This window comes from Procambarus clarkii, chromosome 27 (genome assembly GCF_040958095.1).
Source record: "Procambarus clarkii isolate CNS0578487 chromosome 27, FALCON_Pclarkii_2.0, whole genome shotgun sequence".
In the NCBI taxonomy this organism is placed as follows: Eukaryota; Metazoa; Arthropoda; class Malacostraca; order Decapoda; family Cambaridae; genus Procambarus; species Procambarus clarkii.
In genome coordinates this window covers 7,690,800-7,716,437 of record NC_091176.1, presented here as the reverse complement: position 1 = coordinate 7,716,437, position 25,638 = coordinate 7,690,800, and the positions used below count along the sequence as shown (strand labels likewise).

Here is a 25,638-nt window from a genome sequence, read left to right as displayed (position 1 = left end):
TGTGAGGTCCTACGTCTTTGTGCCTTTATTCACCATACGAGCTTAGATGTACAGTTATGGTGAACAAAACATGTAAATACTTATATATAACATGTGTATATAAGATATATAGCGTAATAACACCACACAGTATTGTTGGAGGAGAAATATTAGTGCGTCTGGCCTTGAGGGCGGCAGCCATCAGCTGACTGTGTGAGGTCCTACGTCTTTGTGCCTTTACTCACCATACAAGCTTAGATGTACAGTTATGGTGAACAAAACATGTAAATACTTATATATAACGTCTGTATATAAGATATGTAGCGTAACACCACACAGCATTGTTGGAGGAGAAATATTAGTGTGTCTGGCCTTGAGGGCGGCAGCCATCAGCTGACTGTGTGAGGTCCTACGTCTTTGTGCCTTTGCTCACCATACAAGCTTAGATGTACAGTTATGGTGAACAAAACATGTAGATACTTATATATAATGTCTGTATATAGTGAATTATAGAAAAAACAGTATTGTGGGAGGAGAATGTGGGTGAGTCAGATGACTGGAGGGAGGGCGGGAGTGGCTGGCTGGTACACGGCGGTCACTCCTCGTTACTTTTTGACTCATAATAGCTACTTAGTGGTTCGTTATAGTGAACAAAACATGCAAATACTTATATATAACCTGTGCTTATAGTGTAATAACCGACAAAGTATTTGTTCACTGATTGATGAATATAATTGAATCAACAATATGCACACCATATTTTTGAGTACAGCAATGATTCACTCATTTTATTATATAAATATATCAAACTACACACTATTGAATAATATTACAGCAAAAAAAACTATGAAAAATCAATCAGAGACATTTGGGAGCCGGTTGGCTGAGCGGACAGCACACTGGACTTGTGATCCTGTGGTCCCGGGTTCGATCCCGGGCGCCGGCGAGAAACAATGGGCAGAGTTTCTTTCACCCTATGCCCCTGTTACCTAGCAGTAAAATAGGTACCTGGATGTTAGTCAGCTGTCACGGGCTGCTTCCTGGGGGTGGAGGCCTGGTCGAGGACCGGGCCGCGGGGACACTAAAGCCCTGAAATCATCTCAAGATAACCTCAAGAAGATAGACATTGAAATAATTAGGTAATTATCTCTTTGTGGCAACTCCGACCTGACAGCTGTTACGGTGCCCTCTCCTATTTCTTTCGTTTGCCGGCTTAAAGAGTCATATCAGCTCTCCCTACTGATTCTCTGAGGTTCAGGGAGTCTAATGATATATGTGGCGACCAGACCGGCTGCCAGTTAAGGCATGGAAGTTATATTATAAGTTGTAAATAAAGGAAAATTGGCGCCCTGTTATAAAATGAAACAGTATCCCCTACGGCAGATGTGACCTTTTGGAAGGGACATTAGTCGATCGCGGATTGGTCGACGTAGGTCGCGGGCGACAAATCAGGGCCCGCCATGACGTCACCGAGTGCCCCGGGCGGCGCCAACGTCAGAGTTGTACTGACCGTGGAAGCGACAGGACGCGCCTCGGTCTGCTCTCAGGGATTGGAGGCTCTGCAAGCCTTGTTCAGTGGATTGAGCTGGCCTGCGCAGCCTACCACCGTTATTGGAGACCCTGCGCTTCTGGGAAGCAAAAGAGGAACCAAGTTCAGTGAGCAGAGAAGTGCCCAAACTTGGAAAATAGTCGGCGACGACGCTGGGCGGCGCCGCTGGCTGGACGTTGAGGTCTGGAAGGTGGGCGAGCAAGCTAGCTGTGACTGGGGTCACATCCACTGAGAATCTTGGAAGGACGACACCGTGCCTAGGACAAGGAGCGACGCCCTGTGGGAGAGGCGAGTGTGGGGAAAAATAGTGATTAGCTCAGCGCCCATCGATGAACCAGGATTGGGGCAGCTGAATCTCAGGGATTGGAACGGCGACGACGCGAAGGCTTCACGACACCTGAGGACCTGTGGAACGCCCTGGATCGTCGAGGATTGACCCAAGGAAGCGTGGGAACCTCACACCATCGAGGGACAGGCGTCGTGAGCCAGGAGTGTAAGGTAGATCATTTTTCCCTCCCATTACCCCTTGTATGAGTAGGCTAGTTAGGCCACAATATTTACTCGTGTATGTGGCAGCAAGACTTTATTACTTTAATAGTAGAGTAGGCTGCAAGGCAGCTTGTGTCCAGGACTGTCAGGGAGGACAGTGTGTGTGGATGGCAGGACAGGGAAGAAGAGGTGCCGACGTGGTGAAGAGGCCCTCCTGTGAGAGTGTGAGACTCCGGTCTTCCTGCCCATTTGAAGGAGTGTTGGAGGTCGTGGAAGAAGAGGCTGACGATCTCCAGACTTATTATCCATATTCCCATATTCATGTATTACTTGTGATTGTGTGTGTGTGTTCATGTAATTTGCGTCAGTAAATCCACACATTTTATTACTGTGTTTGAGTGTGCCTCCATTTGTGATATTTCTCTATGAGCATACATTTCTGGCTACAAACGATATATGATACACCCACTGAACTGCATTGCTGGGGTGCAGATATAATAACCCAGCTGGCGACCTTGCTAAGAGGAAGATAGAGAAGACAGGCGGGAAAGGAGTTCCTGCAACCTTTTTTTGTCTGGCAGGCAAGACTCAGGGAGGTTATGGTTATAGGTAAGCCTGAGTCTTCCTTCACTCCCCCACGGGTCTAGGCCGGAACTGTTAACAGCAGTTTCCCCGTGGTTGACTGAAGGGCTTCCAGGGTGAATCAGTGGCACCCCTTTGTGGTGGAAGCAAAGACCTGCGGAGGTGGGCATTGTTGGTCCTATCTTGTGTGACCAAGGAGACTCCGGTGAATCCAGGGAGTCGGAGGGGCTGAGTATTTGGGCCCTTTGAGCCCCTAGCAGCCGAGTGTTAGCAGAGCCCCGGACCGCCCACCCCCACGTGACACAGCTGGCGAGCAACAGACCACCTGGGACGCATGCTGAGTCAGTGCCTATAATTTGCCAGACTTCCCCGCCCTATAGCGGGCAATATATGCCACGATTTTTTTATTATTTTTTCCCATGATCAGTGAACACAAATTAACAGGTTAGGAAGAAAAAATATTTTTTTTTTTCAAAATGACATGCGCCTGTGGGGATGACAGGATATTAAATCCCGAGCATGTTAAGGGTTAAACAGAAAAAATTAAACTGGTAACCCTGCCGTCAACTAGTACTTCCGCTCGTTAGCATATCTCCCCCTTATATGGGGAGGGGAGAGCCCGCCTAGGCGAGTCGGGTTCCATGCCAGCCCATTGCCCTGTCTGAGCTCCATAACCCCTTCACGGGCCCCAAATGGCCACCTAAGACACGTTACCAAAAACTTCGGACTTCCGTACATCACGGGCACGAGGGTAGACCGCAGGCTTGCTGCGGTCTTGCTGTCTTTAATGATACAGCGAACAGCTGGATACACGAGCCCTGGAACAGGGAACCAGGGAATCCGGAACCACCTAAAAAATGTCCACCGGCTCAGAACTGGTGGCACGCAGGCAGCAGCAGAAAGCTGCCACCGGACACAATACATGATGCACCCCTGGCTGAACCAACCTAACAAGAACCACCACAGACCCCTTCGAAAGCCCGCTGTCTCATTCTACACCAGAAAAGAAGGCAGCAACTGAACAAACCAACCACCCAGACCAAAGTAACAGAACCCCCAGCACCGGAGGAGAGCATGAAGTTCCCCCTCCTCGTGCACCAGAAGCCAAGGCTAACAAGAAGGCGGCCTTACGAAAGCAATCACCAACCCAAGGGGCCACCACAAAACGAAAAGAAAGAAAAGAAAGCACCCAAACCAAAGACCAGGAAGGCTCAGGTAGCGCAAGAGTAGGCTGGAGGTGAAAACTTGTGGAACTTGTGGAATGGAGCAGAAGTAACATCCACCTCGAACGTAAGCTGGAGGAGCTCCATGATGCGCCATGCGATATGTAACGACAGTATATGGCATGAGACGCCAGTCCAGAAAATGCCAAGAGAGAAAGAACAAAACAACCTAGTCTGAGATCAACAAAAATCCTTGAAGAGAAAGGAACTGACAGAAAGACCACCAAGAGTATGTGGCAACAGTATGTGGTCTTCCAGACCACATACTGTCACCTGGAAGACCACAGGTGGTACACCATCAAAGAAGCCACCCGAACTCCATAGAAATAGCGATACACCCACATCAGAAGGACCAGATGTGAAGTACAGAGCAGGAATGGAAATTAGCTAGGTGACTCACTGGCCCAATCTGCCAGTAAAGGCAGAGCTGCGGAGAGACGCCCGGGTTCGGACACTGAGCAAATAGCACCTGGAACCAAGACCGGGCTGGCCACTATAGCCAGGATAAGAACCCTTCCCTGAAAGGATTCTAAGTGAGCCAAGACCTGGAGCAACATCTACCGCGACACCCTCGCAGGCAGGGAACGGCACCATGGACTATGGAAAATACCGAGCCCATACCAACGCGAAGAGATCCACCTCTGAGCAGCCGTACACCCGGCAAAGTGAAAGGAAGGAAGCGGCATCGACTGGCAACTCCAAGGAAGGAGGAAGGATCCTTGACAGACTGGCCGCCAGAACAATGGACAAGCCCGGAATGCGAACTGCACAGAGAGCGAAACCTCGATAACACAGTAGAAGCTCAACCCAAAGGACCACGAACCAAGGCTCCCTCCAGGGATAAGAAACAACGGGGAAGCAGCCCGAATGGAACCAAAACAAGTGGCCCTGAGGAAGCCGAATCCTGCTGTGTTATCGAGGTTTCGCTCTCCGTGCGGTTCGCATTCCGGGCTTGTCCATTGTTCTGGCGGCTGGAATGCGCCAGAACACCCGGCAAAGTGAAAGGAAGGAAGCAGCATCGACCGGCAACTCCAGGGAAGAAGGAAGGACCCTAAACAGACTGGCCACCAGAACAATCGACAAGCCCGGAATGCAAATTGCAGAGGGCGAAACCTCGATAACACAGCAGAGGCGCAAACCAAAGGGCCACGGACCAAAGCTCCTCCCAGAGACAAGACAAGGAACAACGGGGGAGCAGCCCAAATGGAACCAGAACAAGTGGCCCTGAGGATGCCGAATCCTGCTGAGCGCCTGCCATACAGCCGCAAACTACCGCACCTGGCCGGGAGACCGACGAAGGACCGCCCCCCTGGTGACCCTGGGTTCGACTGGCGAGCGCCAGTCACAAGCACCCAACCACGAGACGAGGCGGCCATGAATACATCGAGTGAGGGAAGGACAAGGTACCATGGCACCGAAACCCGAAAATTCCGAACAGGAAGCAGGTGATGCAGCAACCAACGTAAGGACACCAAGGTGTGAAGCCAACAGTCGTGAGCACTGGGAAGAACTCCAAGGAAGCATTACAACCCAGAGGACCAGAAAGTCACGGCCATCACGTTTCTGCAAGCTGGGCAGCACAGTGCACCCCAACCAGCAACAATCACTCCCTATCAAGAGCCAAACAAAAGTATCGAGACCTAAGCAGACCCCCAAGGGTGAGGCAGAAACCCAAGCAGCTGCTACCTCTACAAGATTGGGGACCTATGGACCCAGTAAAGATAACTCCAAAGAACATCAAGGGGTGTACTCACAGGGCGGTTAGGGAAGGGAGTCCAAGGTGCATGCAGCCCTTGGTACAAACTCCTGGCTTCTGCCAATTCACAGCAGGAACACCAGCAGAGTGAAGCCAATCAGACAATTGATACCAGAGCAGACGTCCACCCCATGTACAGCTTCAGCCGACAAACTGGTGGTTCGTCTGCCGACTCTGTGGGCTCGGTCTTCCCCCAGAGAGGGAGGGGGTCAGCAAAAATGAGTGGCGCGCGGTGTGATGACGTGTTGCTTGTTAGCCTATTTTTCTTTGGAGGAAGTTTCTACCCTCTGTTAGGTCTCAGGTTGCAAATTTTCGACCAGGCAATACTTACGGAGCACTCTGGGAAGGGTACCCAGGGCGCATGCAGCTGGAAGTACCAAGAACACCTGGCCACCACACCACTACTAAAGTTCAACTCAGGAAAGTGTAAAGTAATGAAATTAGGCGAAGGGAGAAGGCTGAACACAAGGTACCATCTGGGAAGTGAAATCCTGCAAGAGTCAAATAGAGAGAAAGATCTGGGGGTTGATATCACACCGAACCAATCCCCAGAGGCCCACGTCAAAAGGATATCATCAGTGGCATATGCTAGATTGGCCAACATAAAAACTACCTTTAGAAGCTTGTATAAGGAATTGTTCAGGAACTTTTATACCTCTTATGTCAGACCAATCCTGGAATATGCGGCTCCAGCCTGGAATCCATACCCAGTTAAAAAAAGACAAAGTTTGAGAAGATTCAGAGGTATGCCACCAGACTAGTCCTGGAACTGAGAGGTATGAGCTATGAGGAAAGGCTAAGGGAACTGAACCTCATATCCCTGGAAACAGAAGAGTAAGGGGAGACATAATAACCACCTACAAAATTCTCAGAGGGAATTGGCAGGGTGGACAAAGACAAACTCTTTAGCATCCGTGGAGCATGAACAAGGGGACACAGGTGGAAACTTAGTACCCAGATGAGCCACAGAGACATTAGAAAGAATTTTGTCTGTGTCAGAGTAGTTAACAAATGGAATGCATTAAGCAGTGATGTGGTGGAGACTGACTCCATACACAGTTTCAAATATAGAATTGATAGAGCCCAGTAGGCTCAAGAATCGGCACACCAGTTGATTGACTGTTCAAGGGCAGGACCAATAAGCCAAAGCTCAACCCCTGCAAGCACAAATTGGTGAGTACAACTAGGTGAGTACAGACACAGCTGGCACAGTTGCACAGGGCAAAATCCAGACAGGAAAGCGAGGCCAGAGGTGACAAGTGACCGCCAAGCACATCAGCTGAGAATTGGGCTGGAAAAGAGCCTTCTCACCTGGGCAGGCTCCCCCTCCTCCCTATGAGGAGCAGGAGTACTAGATGACAGCACGGTTGCCACTTTTGGTTATTTTCCATTAAATTTCTTTCTAGCTACTCCTAGCTACTAGGTTGCATTATCATGGAGTTCTTAGGCCTACCAAGGACTGGAGCCAAAACCTGGGACCTTCAAAGAGGCACAGAGTGCAGATGACACTCTGCCACCTCACCAGAAAAGGCATACAGAAAGTCAGTTAACAAGCAACTGCTGGATTCAAAAAGAGGCCAAAGCCTCGCAACCTACCTAATGAACTCCTCCAACTATGTGAACAAATAATTGAAACTACTTTGCACTCATTCACCACCTCCTCACTCAATTGGGGAGGGGGGGGTGGGATATGGAGCTAACAATATCCAAGGGCCCAAGACCTCAGTTCCGGAAATCAGAGACCTAACTACCCACAGAGATGGAAGAAAACATAGGGTCACCACTTATGGTGACTAAGTGTTGGTCTTGGCCAAGAAGGCCAGACCAGGAAGGAAGGAGAACCGCATGTGGTCAAAATGAAGACGAGACACCAGGCCAAGAGAAAGAACCCAAGGCCCCCCTCAAGGAAGCGGAGTTCCTGGAACATCTTGGTCAAGGCCACCAGGGTCGAAACCACAGGCTTTATGCTGCACCCAAAGCAGACCCCAGTGAAGCCAAGTCCTTACAGAGATACTCAGTAAACCCCTCCACAAGGACCCAAACCCTTGCCAGGTGCAAACACACCCTGGGATCATCTGCAATACAAGCCCTGGAAAGCACAGGCATCTGCACGTGAAGCTGCCACTTGCCCACAATTCTTGGGAAGCCCTGGATCAAACAGGCAGGACTGAAGCAAGGCAAATTGAGCCCCGCACAGAAACTTCTGAAAGACGAAGCTGACCTCCTGCCAGTCAAGTGCATGGGAATGACAGAACCCTTGCCAAGACTTCAAAGAAAGTTGAAGGGTGTTAGCCAGCCATGATGAGCCCGAGACTTCAAACTGTAATGAAAAAGAGATAACCCGATAACTTTGTGGAGGTTCAGGGAATCAATGGCCCCACGGCCTGGTCAGCAGACCTCCCAGTTAGTCGTCTGGTCAACCAGGCTGTTGGATGCGGCTAGTCGCAGCCTAAGGTATGAATCACAGCCTGGTTGATCAGGTATTCTTTGGAGGTACCGAAGCAAATCCACACAAACCACCAAAGGCATGGCGTGGGAGGATGGAAACTTCCAGAAAAAGGACGAATCCGAGCTGCCTAACAGGGCCTAGAAATGAACTCAGGGTGGGAGCAACTGAACGATCTTAACTCATACATGGTAGGGGGGATAAAAAAAAAAATGATTCCCTCTGCAACAAAAGACCCTCGGTAGAGGAAGCCAAACACCAATCAGGGCTGAAAGGCACCCTAGGGACACTCCTCAGGCTCCTTCTCAGTTCCAGAGGCCTGCCACAGAGGCCCCAGGGACACAACCAAAGTCCTTGGCCAACACCTGAAACAGGAAAGTGTCCTCGCAAGGAGAAGGCTCAGGGCAAGGAGGCAGTTGTGAAGGCGAGTGCCCTGAAAATCTGGCAGAACTGAAGGCTCAGCTACCGCCGCCACTGCCTTAGAAGAGACCACAACCCCTGAAGAAGGCACCCCAAGCTAATTTCTAACCTGACTCTGAAACCCTCAGGTGCTTCAGAGCCAGAATGAAGAGGAAGGAAGACCAGAAGCAGGGTAAACCACACCTGCAGGGAAAAGAGAAAGAGGAGGTATGGACTGAGTCCAAGTGGAGATCAACACCTCCAATTCTGGATCCCTAAACACCACAAGAGGCAGCTCTGGGGCTTCTAGCCAATCAACATATGGTGAGCATTTTACATGGGGCAAACCTGGCCAATTAAGCAGCAGCTGCCTGGTATGCCTGAAACTTTAAGGTGAAGTTCCATCAAAGTAGAGAGCCCAGTGAAAACACACCTCACAGGACTCGAGATCGTAAACATCACCAACCCAACAGCTAGCATGGCGGGGACAGAAAGAAGGAGTGTCATCAGGTGGCAAAAACAATGAACACCCCGTCAAACTCGTAAATTGCAAAACCTAGCTAGCTGGGCTGCTAAAAATGGACCACGACAAAGACTAGAAAAGATTTTTAGGGGCCTGAAGAAAAATCATGCAGGAACTCTAGGCACTGGCCACTCGCCAGAGGAACAAACACTAACCATAGCCTAACCACCAGCTACAGACGACAACCACAGTGTGTCATGTAGACAAGCGCGCGAACCCCCAGTGTGCCCCAAGCACAAGCACAACCAAAAATTGCCCCTAACCAAGGGCCCAACAAAGGACACAAGACTCTTGAACAGTCCAAGGCAAGGCCCCCATCCCAGTGGACTAGCTTACTGGACTGGTCTCACTGGGACAAATCCCCAAACACTTCAGAGAAAGTAAACACTGGTTGTGAAAGGGCAGTGTTAACAGGTAGAGAGCAAAGAAAACCTTGAGCACATGCAGCTCAAAACACACAAAAAGCCAAGCCCCCCACAACAAGCCAGAAACAAAACACTACAAGTCGGTGTGGAGACATCAACATCAGGAACAGAACTGATGTGGAGAACTGCTACAATCTATTTTGCAGTCTCCGTGGTGTAGTGGTAAGACACTCTCCTGGAGTTTCGCGAGTGCTTTGTCATGGGTTCGTATCCTGGCTGGGGAGAATTTACTGGGCACAAATCCTTAACTGTAGCCTCTGTTTAACTCAACAGTAAAATGTGTACTTGGTTGTAACAACGATTCTTCGCGGCGGGGATCGTATTCCAGGGACCTGCCCGAAACGCTACGCGTACTAGTGGCTCTACAAGAATGTAACAACTCTTGTATATATCTAAAAAAAAAAAAAAAAAAAAAAAACTAGCTGGGAGCCAGGGCCAGGCCACCTGGTAATGGAAATTTACACTAACGAGTTTGAGTTCATTTGGGTCATTTGTTTCCATGTGACTTATTTGTGGTAGCTGTCTGGCGGTTTTGAGGCCTCATTTTCTGTGAACCCTCCATTTGTCTGTAAAGCTGCAATGACTTTCTGGAGGCTTTCTATAGTGAGGTGGCAGATTATCACCTGCTGTTCTCTGTGCCTTTGTGAGGAGGGGGGGGGGGCTAGGTTCCGGCTCTGGTCCCCCGTAGGCTAAATAAACTGTGGCTCATGTGACCTTTTAGTGTGAAGCAATATCAGGAAGATAGCTTCATGGAGCCATAAGGAGCTGCCTTTAGAACGAAAAAGAACAAAAAGTTTTAAGATAAAGTTGAGTAAGGACTTTATAAGAATTATTTTTTTTATAGAAGTTAATGGGAGGGGAAAAAAGGGAAGGTACTGTAATTAGTGAAGGTGTGGGATGGGGGAGACAGGGAACTGTGTTAACAAATGTGCATGTTACAAACAGGTTGAGTGAATATTTCAAGTATAACTTATAACAAACAGTAAAGAGAAAGCATAAGTCCTTAGCATTGTGTAGCATCAGGGAGCTGCTGAGCGACTCTCAAAAGAAAATTGATAATTACTAAAAACTAAAGCAAAATCTTGTGGGTACTTACCCTGGCTGAGAAGAACCAGAAAAAGAGATTGGAGTCGTACGCCTTGTTGACTGTTAGAAAGCCGGAGAAGCTATGTCCATGGCGGTGTCCAAGCTTGACGTGGCTCAAGGTCCGTGCCTCCTGCAACGTTTACAGTTAGAAAAACACTAAAACATGCAACAACAATCCAATGTTATAGTTATTCTAAAGAAATTATAATGATATGATTGTAAGGATGATAAATGTTGTGAGTAGATTATATTTAAGTAAATCTGAGGGAAGGAGATAAAAAAAAAATTAAGAAGACAGGCAAATACTTTAATACATTAAGTACGCAGAATGTTTACAGAGCATTGGATGTGGTACAGCCTGGGGAACAAGACTGGGTAGAAGAAGTTAGTGAAATGTGAATGTTTGCCATGAAATTCTGGAGCCTATCAAGCTCATGTTAAAGCTTTGTACAGTAGTCTGTTTTTTAACATGTTTTAAAAACTCGTAATGTGCATATAAAAAATTTGGAACTCTTTAATATTTTAATGATTTTCAGCACAGCTCTTTCAGGATGATACTATATTCATACTGTTACTCATTGTCTCTGTTCACCAGAATTAAATCTAAAATAATATTGTTTTAGGTTTATCAACATCATCATAGGCCCAAGACTATTCAACATGCTTCCACTATACATACCATGACGGGAAGAACCCCGAGCCCTGATACGACCCTTCCAGGAAGGCCCCCCACAAGTTCCCAGGAGGACTAAGAAGTCCGACATAGGACGGCAACTAGCCGAAGCTGCCTGCACATACTACACAACCGCAGACTCTGCAAACAGCAACGGACAAAAAGGTGAAGACAAGTTAAGAGCCAGGGCTCAAGCAGATTCCAAGGAAGAAGCGAGCACCTCCTGCTGACACACGAGTCAAGAAGTAAAAACCACGAAACCGCATCCCGCAGGAGTGGTGCAAACAGCTTCGACAATGCAGACGACGCATGCACCACCGAGGGCAACACACTAGACCCAAAGGTGGCCCCAAGCTCCTCCACATCCAACTCAAGTCAATCCGAGGACAGCTCGAGGAGGGAGAAGAAACGCTGGGCTGAAACCAGCAGGCCACGTGTATGCAAATCCTTTGCAACCAAGGCTGCCGAAAGGGTAAAAGTAGAAAGCATATAGCTTTATATGCCAACCTGCATATAAAGCTGCATTACACCAACAACCTGCAGAAGGGCAGGGGCGAACAAACATGCTTTGAGATGCTCAAATTCGCCCCCAGGAAAACCTGCAACGCTGTCTGAGCCTCCCTCTACTCAAGTGCGCGGGATGGACAGAATGTATGCCAAGCCTCCAACGAGAAGGGCAGACAGTCTGCTAAACAGAACGACTCCGGAACTTCATAATAAACCCAGGACAGACACAAAGATCCATACACGAAGTAACGGGATCCAACACGAAAGTATAATCTGGGTCACGCAGGAGGTAAGCCGCAAAGGCTTTTCGCACCACATGTGACAGGACGCGAGAAGCCTTCCTCCAGAAGCACACGCCCGAGGAACCCACAGGATCAAGGAACTGAACCTGGGGAGGGGGTAGATGCCAAATTCAATTCATATGAGGAGGGAGCAAAAGAGAACCCCTCTCCTTGTAACACCACGCCCTGCTCTGAGGGTACAAAAACCCAGGTGGGGTCCAACGGGGCCTAAGGCCGTGTTGCAGGAACGAGGGGGGGCCCATTGGTCAGACCCAGAAGCTCCGGCTGGAGGACTAAGCTCGAATGCCTCCACCGCCACCCCAGAAGAGGCTCCTCCGAGACTGCCTGAGTTTCAACACCAACTAAATCCTGGTTGGAGATGGTGGAAAGAGTGGCTGGCCGACCATGGCGACGGATGGTGGTTCGCACAGCATTTCTCCCATGGACATTTCCGATCCCTTTGAGGGTTTTCAGGACCTGTTGTCCCTTGACACGCATTCCGGCCACGACGTTTTCCCAGTCTTGGGGGGATCCCGAGGGTGTTTTTCTGGACAGTAAACATCATAGTAAGGGTAATAGATTTGATGCAAAATGTCGCCTGTGTCCTGCGGTGCCCTGTGACCCCCCGCAACCTCTGTCTCCACGCCCTCCCAGTCAGACGAATTCTCCTGGCCTACGTACGTTCATCATCGCCTTTGATGCTAATACACCCGCTGATCGGAGCGTTTTTGGAAATGGTAGGGCACGAAGTCTTTTCTCTCAAGCCGTTTCAGAGTTTTTTAAGATCAAGGTGCACGATTTCAGGCCAAATAAACCCAGGAACTTGATTGCAATGGAACACGCTTCCTCCCGGGACTTGCTGCTTTTGGACGTTACTGATATCTGTGGTTACAAGGTCCATGGTTATACGCCTCTGGGTGACCGTTTGGTACAATATGTGGTCCGGCATGTTGTTAGTTATGAGATCCCAGACTGGGACCCCATATAAATGTTATGGATCATGGAGAAGACCCCCCACTGTAGTGTTATGAGGGGAAGTAACCTTCAGCATCACTGGAACACATAGCCTGGCAAAATATCAATCAATGTTCTAGGGGAGTGAAAGGCTAGCAAAAAAAAACAGCGTTCAATGTAATGAAACTCCATTTTCTGGGTGAACCCTGGAGGCTCCCAGGAGCTTATCAGGCTAATGTATATTATATTAGACCGAGACATTAGCTATGGAGTTCAGACCTACCAGGGACCAGCGCCAGAACCTGGCCCCCTTCAGAGAGGTTTCAGGGAGCAATGACCCCTGGAAAACACCCTTGTGGTTGGGGTTTTTCCTTCCTTATCTGCCATTGACCGGGGTTAAGCACCCAGAAAGGTAGGCATAACAAAACAAACCCCACATGGTAAAAAACTAAAAAAAAAAATGAACAGAGAGGTAGAAATGCCCTATAATCCCAAGGAAACGAGTAAACAAGCAAACATCACACTTTACTGCTGCGCCGATTGTCCGCGTAGCTCTCCCCACCTCGAGAGGGGGCCGGACCTCACTGCGCTAGCTGCCTAGCACCAGGTCGGATACTAAACTTCAACCAATGCAAAAAAAAAAAAACGCCAACCAGTGTGAGAGAGGATTGCCAGAGCGCCTCCGGGGCTCACCCAGAAAATGGTGTTTTATTACATTCAACGCTGGTTTTCTGAGGGAAGCCCCTACGCCTCCCTGGAGTTTCAATACCCAAAGAGAAGGAAAAGAAAGGGCTGACCAGGGAGGCGGCCACAACAAACTCAGCAACGCAAAGTCGAAACAAGCAGCAACTTGCAACCCAAAGCAACACAAAAATGCACAGGAGCAGACACGCTCACAAATGAACTGGCAGCGAGGAACCTGTGCGACCCCCAAATCCTCGCGCCCGAAATGAGCCCAAGACGTCACCAAACATGGCAGCAAAAGCTGCAAACGTCCAAACGGCACGAATGCAAGGATAGATCGCAGGCTGGTAGACTTAAGAAAACTGCGGATGACCTGGTAGACCTAAGCCCTAAAACAGGGAACGAGGGGAACCGAATCAACCCAAAGCACATCCCCAGCCATGGCACGCAGGTAACGGTGAAGAGCCGCAACAGGACCACACATGTCACACCCCGGGCCAAACCAACCAAGCATCAATAACCCAAGGACCCCTCCAGAAAGCAGCCATCTCTACCGTCACCAGAAGGATGGAGAAAGGCTGCAAGCGTTTAAACCTACCACCAATACCAAAAGATCAGAAACCCCTGCACCGGAGGAGAGCCGGAAGCTCCCCGACCCACAGATGCCAATGCCAACAAAGTATGGCCTTCGAAAAACCAATCTTAAACTGAAGGGGCTACCACAAACTGAGGAGAGGAAGGATAAAAGGGCACCCTGATCAAGGTCCAGGACGGCTCAGACGGCACATGAACAGGCCAGAGGTGAAACAACACGAGAAGCGTACGGAACGGGGCGGATGTGACGTCTACCCCGAACACAAGACGGAGTGGCTCCGCCAGTGCTGCACAAAAGAGGTGGCAGTAAGAAGCATCAATTACCAGTCCTGAAAAACCCAAGAAAGGACAAGACAACCTGATGCGAAAGAGAAGACAACCTACAAAAAGCAAGAAAATGGCGAATAAAAACGCCAGGAATGTCATACTGTCCCCAAGACAAAGCTCGCAGGTGTGACAACATCAACTAAGCCACCTGATCACCATAGAGATGGTGATATACCCGCGTCAGCAGGGCAAACGCGAAGAGCCGAGAAAACCGAACCAGTCACGTACAGGACCAGTCTGACCTGCCAAAAGAGGCAGAGCCTCGAGAAACAGACCCCTCCGGAAAACAGCAGACCCAAACATCACCCAAAAAGAAGGAGACTGCAACAAATGAACAACCTACCACTAGGACCAAACGAGGTAGAAAAAAGACAGGTGCCGGGGGAGAGCTGGAAACTTCCCGACCCGACCCCCAGAGGTCAACACCAACAGAAAAAGGAGACCTGAAAAACAAAACAAAAAACACACCAAAAATGAAGGGATCACAACAAACCGAGGAGAAGACAGAAAGAAAATAGACCACCCATGCCAACGACCAGGACGGCACCGAAGCGCAGGCCGGAGGTGAAACAACACAAAACACAGTAAGCGGAACGGAGCAGAAGGAACAGCAACACCGAATGCAAGCTGGAGCGGCACTGCAAGCACCACCCGACACGAGGCAACAGTACATGGCACCAGACGACAGTCCTGGAACAACCCCGAAGGGAAGGGCAAGACAACCCTATCAGAGACCGAAGAACCCTTCGTAGTGATAGGAAAACCGGAAGGACCGCCAGGAAACTACACACTGCCATCGAGACAAAGCATGCAGTCGGGAGACCAACAACGAAGCCACCAGTGCCCACACAAGCGACGAGAAACTTGAGACAAAAACCCCAGATGTGAAGACTCGAGGGGAAGAATGAATCAGCCTCATACAGAGCTGGACAGATCCACAAAAAGAGGCGGAGCCACGGGAAGACCCACAGGAACGGAAAACGAGCAAAGCAGCGCCCCCAACCAAGGCTGGCAAAGAATCAGAAGGAACGGCCGCTAGGAACCAGGAACCAAATTCCAGCAAGCTGGAAAGGAACCAATCCGGGAGAGCAGACACGCCCTGTCTGGGAGGAACCTTCTCCCCTCCAGGACCCCTGAAGGACCAACAAGGCTGAACACCGAAGAGCCAGGGCCCAGACAGAGGCCAACGAGGAAAACAAGCACCACGAACTAAAGAGCGAGACACGAAGCGAAAAACAGCGACCTTGCAACCTGAAGGAGCAGCACAACCAGCTCCAGCAGGGAAGAATGACGCACACGTCTCTGAGGTATACATGAGGAGAACTACACAAGACGTGTACTGCAGGAAAACAAAAATGTACGTACCTGAAAAGGAACAAAAAAAAGTCGTAGCCAGAACCAGAATCTAAGCTACCCCTGTCCTAAAGGAACAGGAATGGCATGAGTGGTTGACCGGAAGTCTACAACCACCCACAGACATTACAACACAGAAGCTTGCAGGGAGATACAAGGAAAAAGTGAAAGAACTCAGTTCCATAACCGAACACTGGGGCAGTCCAAAATCAGGGAACTGAACATAAACAGAGGCCCACCCTAGCACCTAGCATCAGTATAGCCAATAAGCAACGACCAAGATACAAAACCATGTGTAGCATAGAGGGAGAAAAAGCGGAAATAGGCAATGAACAGACCCGAATTACAGACCAAGCACCGACAGCTAGGGACAAATGCGTACAACGAATATGACGAACAACGAAGATCCAGGTAGCAATCAGTAACGCAATGTACACAACCAACCACATCGTGTGTTGTGGTTGGTCGCACATACATAGTGAGACACCATGGATATAAGGGTGCAGCCAGGCACCGAAGATAGGCAAGGAAGGAGTGTCCCGAGATCAGAGACAGAGTCAATGAATGAGTACACAGAAAGCACAGACTGAGGAAACGAAGGAGTGTCCACATATCGAGAAAAAACCGCAGGCGCTGAAAGACTAAACAGAAAGCACCAAAATTCGGGGCTGTGCCCCACAGTACAACTAAGAACAAGAAACACAGACAAGTAAAGTCACTAAGACACACGCAAAGTGTCCAGGCAAAACATACAACACCTAACCGAAAAAGCAAGAACCAGCGCCTGGCCAACAGTCGCCAGACAGTACAATCTCACCTGAAGAACAGAGACAATACCGTGTCATGACACAGCTGAGCTGTACAATGTACCAGGAGCATCCCTAGTGCAGAATGTCCAGTGGTGCGTGCCTAGTAGGAGAAGATGAGGTGCATGCAGTACAGAGGCGGAGGAGGCACCACTCGGAGCTGCCCCCACAATCACAAGCTGAGAAAAGAACTAGAATATTGCTCCACACATAAAATCCAGAGCACCCCAAGTATGGATCCACCCCTGGTGGGTGGATCCATACTCGGGATCCACCAGGATCCCCTGGTGGGTGGTGGATGTCGCAAGCTGGAGCTGGAGCGGCTCAGGCCAGATCCGAGCGATAAAAAGCGACAGTACATGTATTAGGCATGAGCTTCTGATCCAGCAAAGCCAAAAAGAGAAAAGGAAAAACAACCTGGCCCAAAATCAACGAAAACCTTCGAAGAGAAAGAAAGTGAAGGAAAGACCGCCAAAACACCTCATACTGTCACTGGGAAGAAGATTGCAGGTGGAACACCATCAAAGAAGCCACCTGATCACCATATAAATGGCGATACACACATGTTGGGATAAACCAGACGCAAAGTGCAGAGAAGCATGGCAAACCAGCAAGGTCACTGGCACAACATGCTGAGGCTGAGCCACGGAAAAACTGCCCACTTTCGGAAACAGAGCAAGCAGTGCCTGAAACCAAGGCTGGGCCGACCACCATGGAGCCAAGAGAACCACTCATCCTCAATATGAATCCAGCTGAGCCAGAACCTGAAGCAACAGCTGAACCTGGGAAAAGAGGATCAGGAACCCCCACCTCAACCAGTCCTGCCTTAAAGCATCTACCGCAGGGGCTTTGCAGTCGGGGACCAGAGCCACGTACAGTGGGAGACACTGAGACCACGGCAACACGAAGAGGTACACTTCTGGGTGCCTGTACGTCTGACAAGCCAAAGGAAGGAGGTGGAGTCGACTATCTACTATGTGGAAACAAGAATGAAGTGGAACAGGCCATCTGCCAGGATGATGGACGCACCTGGAATGTGATCGGCATGGAGAGCTAAACACCGAGAACTCAGCAGAATTACCCGACCAGCCCCAAAGCCACGAACCGAAGAAACCCCCCCCCCCAGGTAGAGGCAATGAACCACGGGGAGTAGTCCAAATAGAGGTAGATCACTCAGCCCCGAGGAAGCCAGATCCGTCGCAGCACCTGCCACACAGCAGCACCGTACTGTGAGCTCGAAGGGAGGATGGCACCCAATGCCCCTGGCCGGCCTGTGGAGCGCTGGTCACAAAGCCCCCACCGAGAGATGAGGCATTTGTGAACACATCGAGCGAGGGGAAAAGGATGGCGCCATAGCACCAAACCCCAAAAACCCGAAGAAGGAGCCGTCATGGCCACCGAACCCCAAAAACCCAAAGAGGAAGCCGGAGATGCAGCAACCGACTCAAGGACACTGGGGTATGAACCAGACGCCAGTTTTTTTTTTTTTTTTTTTGGGGGGGGGGGGAAGGAGGATAAACGAAAATGGGGGTGATAAAAATAACAATTTGGGGGTGGGGATAAAAAATAAATTTATGAGTGGGGATAAAAATGAACCCAACAGCTAAAACGGCTGTAATACTGACAGGATACCATGGGCCGTAGGCCTGGGAGCCAGTCGAGCATACAGGTCATGGTCGCTAGGCACAAAATCGGTGCCCATAAAATAATGAAATCACGCTAATGACCACAGTCTGTGAACACAAGACTGAGGTAATAATATACAGAACTACCACAGTCTTGTACACAAGATAAGACTGACCTGGGAACACAAGACTGGGAGACATAACAACCCCCACAATTTCTCAGGAGAACGGGCAGAGTAGAAAAAGATGGATGAATCAATACAATTGGTACACCCATAATGGGACACAGGTGGTAACTGAGTACCCAAAGGAGTCACAGAGGCATAAAAAGGAACTTGTCCAGAGGCAGGGTAGTAAGGAAAGGAAATATAGGAGGCAGTGATGAGAAGGATGCAAACGTAGAAACGCAGATCAAGAAACTTAGGAATGTGCACACCAGTAGAATGACGGGTGAGAGGCGAGCCCAAAGAGTTGAAGCGCAAGCACAATTAGTAGAGTACAATGAAGCGAGTACAAACTTACCAAAATTTACTGACGACACCTCGATAGTGATGAGGGAAACACACACCAATTCACATACCTCCCCCACCCCTTTCATAGCAGACATAACCCACACCTCACAAAATATGTCACACAAAAGTGAGCAACTGAGTTGCAGATAAGAACAAGAGTGCATTAACTAAATGAAAAACGCCCAAAAAAGTGAGAAAAGAATGATTGACTTTCAACTGCCCAGGCGCCATAAGCAGAGTGGGAACAACAAACCGCAGATGTGGGATAATTACACATTAGAGTGATTACTCTCTGTGTAATAATAATAATAATAATAATAATAATAATAATAATAATAATAATAATAATAATAATAATAATAATAATAATAATAATACAAAATACAAATATATGACCCTTTCAATAAGTATTTAACTTCCATTTCTCATGCACAAACATGAAGCTCTTCACTGTTCATACCTTAATTTTACCAGCTTCCAGCAGTGGTGTTAAGAAGAGAGGGCTCCCAACATCATCCCACAGAGACGGAGGAACAGTCAAGTTTCCATGATTAGGGAACATATTAAGGAATGGTCCTCTGGCCTCGACAACAACAGCAGCCACTAGAGCTACTACCACTAAATGCCAATTCATCATGTCCTATTTACGAGTACCAGCACTTTTGAAGTTTAAATCTGAAATATATTTTTATCATTATGAATGGTAAATACTGTATGTTAAGTTATTTTTTGTTAACTTTTAAAACACTAATTTTATAATTGATCTAGTACAGTACTTTATTTTTATCTTTAAAAATTTTAAGAACCCAAAAATAAATCCAGCATTTAATGTAATAAAGCTTTCTTTCTGGTGGGTCCTCAGTGAACCCACCACCCTGAGCTACCCACCTGGGAGCCACCAAACCTTGGGTATCACACCATGTTTTTATTTATTTATTTATTTATTTATATATATACAAGAAGGTACATTGGGATTGTGAGGATACATAGTAGTATTTACATTCTTGTAAAGCCACTAGTACGCACAGCATTTTGGGCAGGTCCTTAATCTAAGAAAATTTTAAGTAGGTAAATATTTGCAAAATTTATAAAAATGATAAAAGTTACATAACAAGAAAAAAATAAAAGATGGGAGAAAATTGTAGGTATATTAAAGCACATAGGTAGCTCAGATTGATTGCAATGACAGCTTGAATGGTAGTTTAACAAAAAAATTAGTAGGCACAATACAGCATATGGCTAGCACATAAAAGAAGACAGCAACACAATGAAAAAGTTGTTTGGGTTAAGTACATAAAGATTGGGAGATTTGGTAACACTAGGTACAGAGCAAATTTACAACTCAGTGTAGGAAACTACTAAGATGAAATTAGGTACTTTTTGTTTTTGTTTTTAAATGAGGCAAGAGTTTGACAGCTTTTCAAATCACTAGGGAGTGAGTTCCATAGACTAGGTCCCTTAATTTGCATAGAGTGTTTACACAGATTAAGTTTGACTCTGGGGATATCAAAGAGATATTTATTTCTGGTGTGGTGATAATGGGTTCTATTACATCTGTCCAGGGAGAATTTCAGAGCATGGTTTGCATTTAAGAACAGGGTTTTGTAAATGTAGTTGACACAAGAGAATGTGTGGAGGGAGTTAATATTTAGCAAGTTCAGGGATTTAAACAAGGGAGCTGAGTGTTGTCTGAAAGCAGAGTTAGTTATTATTATGATAGCAGATTTTTGCTGGGTGATGATGGGCTTAAGGTGGTTTGCAGTGGTAGACACCCATGAACAGATACTGTAATTAAGATAGGGGTAGATTAGTGCATAATATAGTGAGAGGAGAGCAGAGTTAGGAACATAATATCTTATTTTGGAGAGTATACCAACTGTTTTAAAGACTTTCTTAGTTATGTGTTGAATGTGGATACTGAAGTTGAGTCTCTTGTCTAGGAATAGGCCAAGAAACTTTCCATCATTTTTATTACTGATGTTAATGTTGACTATCTGTAGCTGAATTGCAATCGATAATTTCCTTCCAAATAAGATGTAGTAGGTCTTTTCTATGTTTAGTGTTAGTTTGTTGGTTGACATCCATAAGTGGACTTTTTTTAATTCATTATTCACAACATTATTTAGTGTATGTGGGTTGGGGTCTGAATAGATGAGGGTAGTATCATCAGCAAATAATATAGGTTTAAGAATATTAGAGACATTAGGCAGATCATTGATATATATAAGAAATAGAAATTCTACGCACAATTAGAGCCTATCAAAAGCCAGGACGCAACGCAGACCCCCCTCAATAGAGGAAAGAGGAGTTTGAGAGTTCTATACCACAACAGCAAATCCAAAGGGAAATCACCAGAAAAAAAGAGCACAACAGAATAAGCAACAACATTGGCAACCCAAACAAATCATGCATCCGTTCATTAACAACTGTTAAGCAACCACTGGTTAGCACACACAGCCCCGCTCTTGTGCCAGGTAAGTCCACTACGGGCTCACCATAGCCCGTGTTACTTGCCCCGCTCCTGTGCCAGGTAAGTTACAGGCTCACCATAGCCCGTGCTACTTGCCCCGCTCCTGTGCCAGGTAAGTTACGGGCTCGCCATAGCCCGTGCTACTTGCCCCGCTCCTGTGCCAGGTAAGTTACGGGCTCGCCATAGCCCGTGCTACTTGCCCCGCTCCTGTGCCAGGTAAGTTACGGGCTCGCCATAGCCCGTGCTACTTGCCCTGCTCCTGTGCCAGGTAAGTTACAGGCTCACTATAGCCCGTGCTACTTGCCCCGCTCCTGTGCCAGGTAAGTTACGGGCTCACCATAGCCCGTGCTACTTGGAACTTGTTCCGAGTAGCTGAATCTATAACAATAACCACACTGGTTAGAACACTCACCACCACATGGCGGTACCAAAGGCATTGACCAGCAAACTCCCTCATTCATGTGTCGCCCATGCAACAACCTTCAAACACCAAAGTAAAAAGAGAAGAGCTGAAATGGAGCTACCAAGGAATCAATCAGAAAAAGGCATAAAGCTCACCCACACCACAACAGGATGTGAAAAAAAGCAAAAACAGACCCTTACAAAAGCAATCAAGGCCCAAAGGGGTCACTGTAAACCGAGCTGAAGAAATGAACCACCTCACCTCTCACATCACTGGCTGCCATCCTCACCTCTCACAACACTGGCTGCCATCCTCACCTCACAACACTGGCTGCCATCCTCACCTCTCACAACACTGGCTGCCATCCTCACCTCACACAACACTGGCTGCCATCCTCACCTCTCACAACACTGGCTGCCATCCTCACCTCTCACAACACTGGCTGCCATCCTCACCTCACACAACATTGGCTGCCATCCTCACCTCTCACATCACTGGCTGTCATCCTCACCTCACAACACTGGCTGCCATCCTCACCTATCACAACACTAGTTGCCATCTTCACCTGACACCAACTGCCATCCTCTCTTCACACAATGCAGGCTGCCATCCTCTCACAACACTAGCTGCCATCCTCACCTCACAACACTGGCTGCCATCCTCACCTCTCACAACACTGGCTGTCATCCTCACCTCTCACAACACTGGCTGCCATCCTCACCTCTCAACACTGGCTGCCATCCTCACCTCCCAACACTGGCTGTCATCCTCACCTCTCACAACACTGGCTGCCATCCTCACCTCTCACAACACTGGCTGCCATCCTCACCTCTCAACACTGGCTGCCATCCTCACCTCTCAACACTGGCTGTCATCCTCACCTCTCACAACACTGGCTGCCATCCTCACCTCTCACAACACCGGCTGTCATCCTCACCTCTCACAACACTGGCTGCCATCCTCACCTCTCACAACACTGGCTGCCATCCTCACCTCTCACAACACCGGCTGTCATCCTCACCTCTCACAACACTGGCTGCCATCCTCACCTCTCACAACACTGGCTGCCATCCTCACCTCTCACAACACTGGCTGCCATCCTCACCTCTCACAACACTGGCTGCCATCCTCACCTCTCACAACACTGGCTGCCATCCTCACCTCTCAACACCGGCTGCCAACCTCACAACACCGGTTGCCATCCTCACCTCTCACAACACTGGCTGCCATCCTCACCTCTCACAACACCGGCTGTCATCCTCACCTCTCACAACACTGGCTGTCATCCTCACCTCTCACAACACCGGCTGTCATCCTAACCTCTCACAACACCGGTTGCCATCCTCACCTCTCACAACACCGGCTGTCATCCTCACCACACAACACTGGCTGTCATCCTAACCTCTCAACACCGCTGTCATCCTCACCTCACAACACTGGCTGCCATCCTCACCTCTCACGGCTGGACGCGTACAGTACGAGTCACTATACACGTACAGTACGAGTCACTATACACGTACAGTACGAGTCACTATACACATACAGTACGAGTCACTATACACGTACAGTACGAGTCACTATACACGTACAGTACGAGTCACTATACACGTACAGTACGAGTCACTATACACGTACAGTACGAGTCACTATACACGTACAGTACGAGTCACTATACACGTACAGTACGAGTCACTATACACGTACAGTACGAGTCACTATACACGTACAGTACGAGTCACTATACACGTACAGTACGAGTCACTACGCGTACAGTACGAGTCACTGAGGGAGATAATTGATCATCATGATTGATGGTGACGATTGAATACAGTGTCACATTGCATGTTGTTGTTGTTGTTATATATACAGCTACTCGGAACAAGTTCCAAGTAGCACGGGCTATGGTGAGCCCGTAACTTACCTGGCACAGTAGCGGGGCAAGTAGCACGGGCTATGGTGAGCCCATAGTGAAATTAGTCACTATTGGCTGTATAGTCTCAATGCAGTTGTTACTAGTATATATATATATACGTGCAGTGTATGAATATTTTATCCAGACGTCAATAAAGCGCAAGGTTCGGCCAATAGTTTTAACAAGTGTATAAAGTTGTACATTTTGGGATAATATTTATAATCAATAAATAGATTATAATTATTTTTTTAAATTAAACAAGCTATATGAAGTTTTCTAAAAATGATAATTAATAATGAAAATTATTAATTATCATTTTATATAAATATAATATATAATAAATTTCCTTTGTCAGGGACAGGAAGCTTTATCAAAGTCCCAATGAGTCAACTAGTCAGTGGTCGGCGACCTGTGGGACCTCACGGACCAGTAAGTGGTCTCGTGGACCAGTGGTACTGGTCTGTGAGGTCCGACTGCTCTATCCTGACCTTCCCCAGAATGTAACTAATCGTTACTCTTTTGACCAGACCACACACTAGAAGGTGAAGGGACGACGACGTTTCGGTCGGTCCAGGACCTGGTTCATTCGACCTGGACCACAATCGACTTGAGAATGGTCCAGGATGGACCGAAACGTCGTCGTCCCTTCACCTTCTAGTGTGTGGTCTGGTCAAATTACTTTAGCCGCGTTATTGTGACTCATCGCCTGCAATCGTTACTCTTATTTTATTATTTTTTTATGTCTATATATTAATATTATTTTTGTTGCTGATGCATATATTACATATTACTTTTACAGTATATAATATTAACGGCACATTTGCTGTTAATTAAGATGAAGAAAGATGATATATTCTACTTGATTAGGCCGATATATTAACGCCTTGGTTATATGTAGCCTCGGCGGGGACAGGGAAGACAGCGGCCTGTCGTGTAATCATCCCGGGAATGTGCTACAGCTGAAATTTCGTTGTGTGTCTGCGGGTTCAACCAGGAGACTGTTTCCTAGATGTATTACATAGACGCTACTGGTGAACACATTCCTAGTGTACTATACTCTCACTTCACTGGAAACTCCTGGCTGTTATAAGAGGCCGCCTGCTCTACTACAGCCAGATGGTGTGTGAACACCACCTGGCGAAGGTTGTACAGGAGCTATAATATCTTACCAGAGTGCCAGCAGCACCACCACACGCCTGCTTCCCGGCTCACACTGCCTCCACGCTCACTCACTCTCCCTCTCTTGACGACCACCACCAACCCCTGCCCCTCTCCCTAAGGAACCCACCCCCACCTAGCCGATCCCTGCCTTGACGACCGCCACCCTCCCCATGCCTCTATCCCCCCAGTCTCCCCTCCATCCCTTGACGACCGCCACCATCCCAGACCCTACCCCCACCCCGCCGCTCCCACCCTTGACGACCGATCCAATATGCGGAGATAGGCAGAATACTGGGACTTATGATAAATAGAACACTAAACATCCCCACGATGTATGATAATGATATGATAGACAGAATACTTAGGAACTACAAGAATTTTGCCCCAATGATTACCTACCTTGAGGTGCTTCCGGGGCTTAGTGTCCCCGCGGCCCGGTCGTCGACCAGGCCTCCTGGTTGCTGGACTGATCAACCAGGCTGTTGGACGCGGCTGCTCGCAGCCTGACGTATGAGTCACAGCCTGGTTGATCAGGTCAAGTGTTATGATTGTAACACTTACTATATTAATCTGCAATGTTAAATGTTGTATTGTGATTTGTGTATCTGTACTCACTGAATTTGTGCGCCCCTTGAGGGACTTGAAGTAGAGGAGGGTAGAAATAGCCTAAGCTACTCTATCCCTTTGAGATGTATTTTTTCTTGTCTCAATAAACATACTTGAACTTGAACTTGAACATCCCCACTCCTCCAACACCCCCGCCCCATCCTCCAACACCCCCGCCCCTCTTCCAACACTCCCGCCTCCTCCTCCCCACTCCTCCAACATTTTTTTTTTTTTGGGGGGGGGGAGGGAGTAAAGAGGGAGGAGAGGCATAGGTGAAGGGAAGTGTAGAAGTGGGAAGTACAGTGAGAGGTAT

At 48.1% G+C, this 25,638-nt stretch overlaps 1 protein-coding gene across 2 annotated transcripts in view; it reads right to left on the bottom strand.

Annotated features, from left to right (window-relative positions):
* Positions 1-24,832, bottom strand: part of LOC123762721 (probable serine carboxypeptidase CPVL) — a 108,795-nt gene extending 83,963 nt beyond the window's left edge. Inside the window, exons 1-3 of one of the 2 annotated variants that reach the window (XM_045749434.2) lie at positions 24,728-24,832; positions 19,234-19,448; positions 10,468-10,587 (exon numbers count right to left, since the gene is read on the bottom strand). In XM_045749434.2, the coding sequence (XP_045605390.1) occupies positions 10,468-10,587; positions 19,234-19,410 (297 nt within the window). In that variant the 5' untranslated portion in view covers positions 19,411-19,448; positions 24,728-24,832. Of the gene's footprint in view, positions 1-10,467; positions 10,588-19,233; positions 19,449-22,017; positions 22,035-24,727 lie in introns of those variants that run through there. The other variant, XM_069332308.1, reaches the window with a different exon arrangement.
* Between the last annotated feature and the right edge of the window lie 806 nt (positions 24,833-25,638).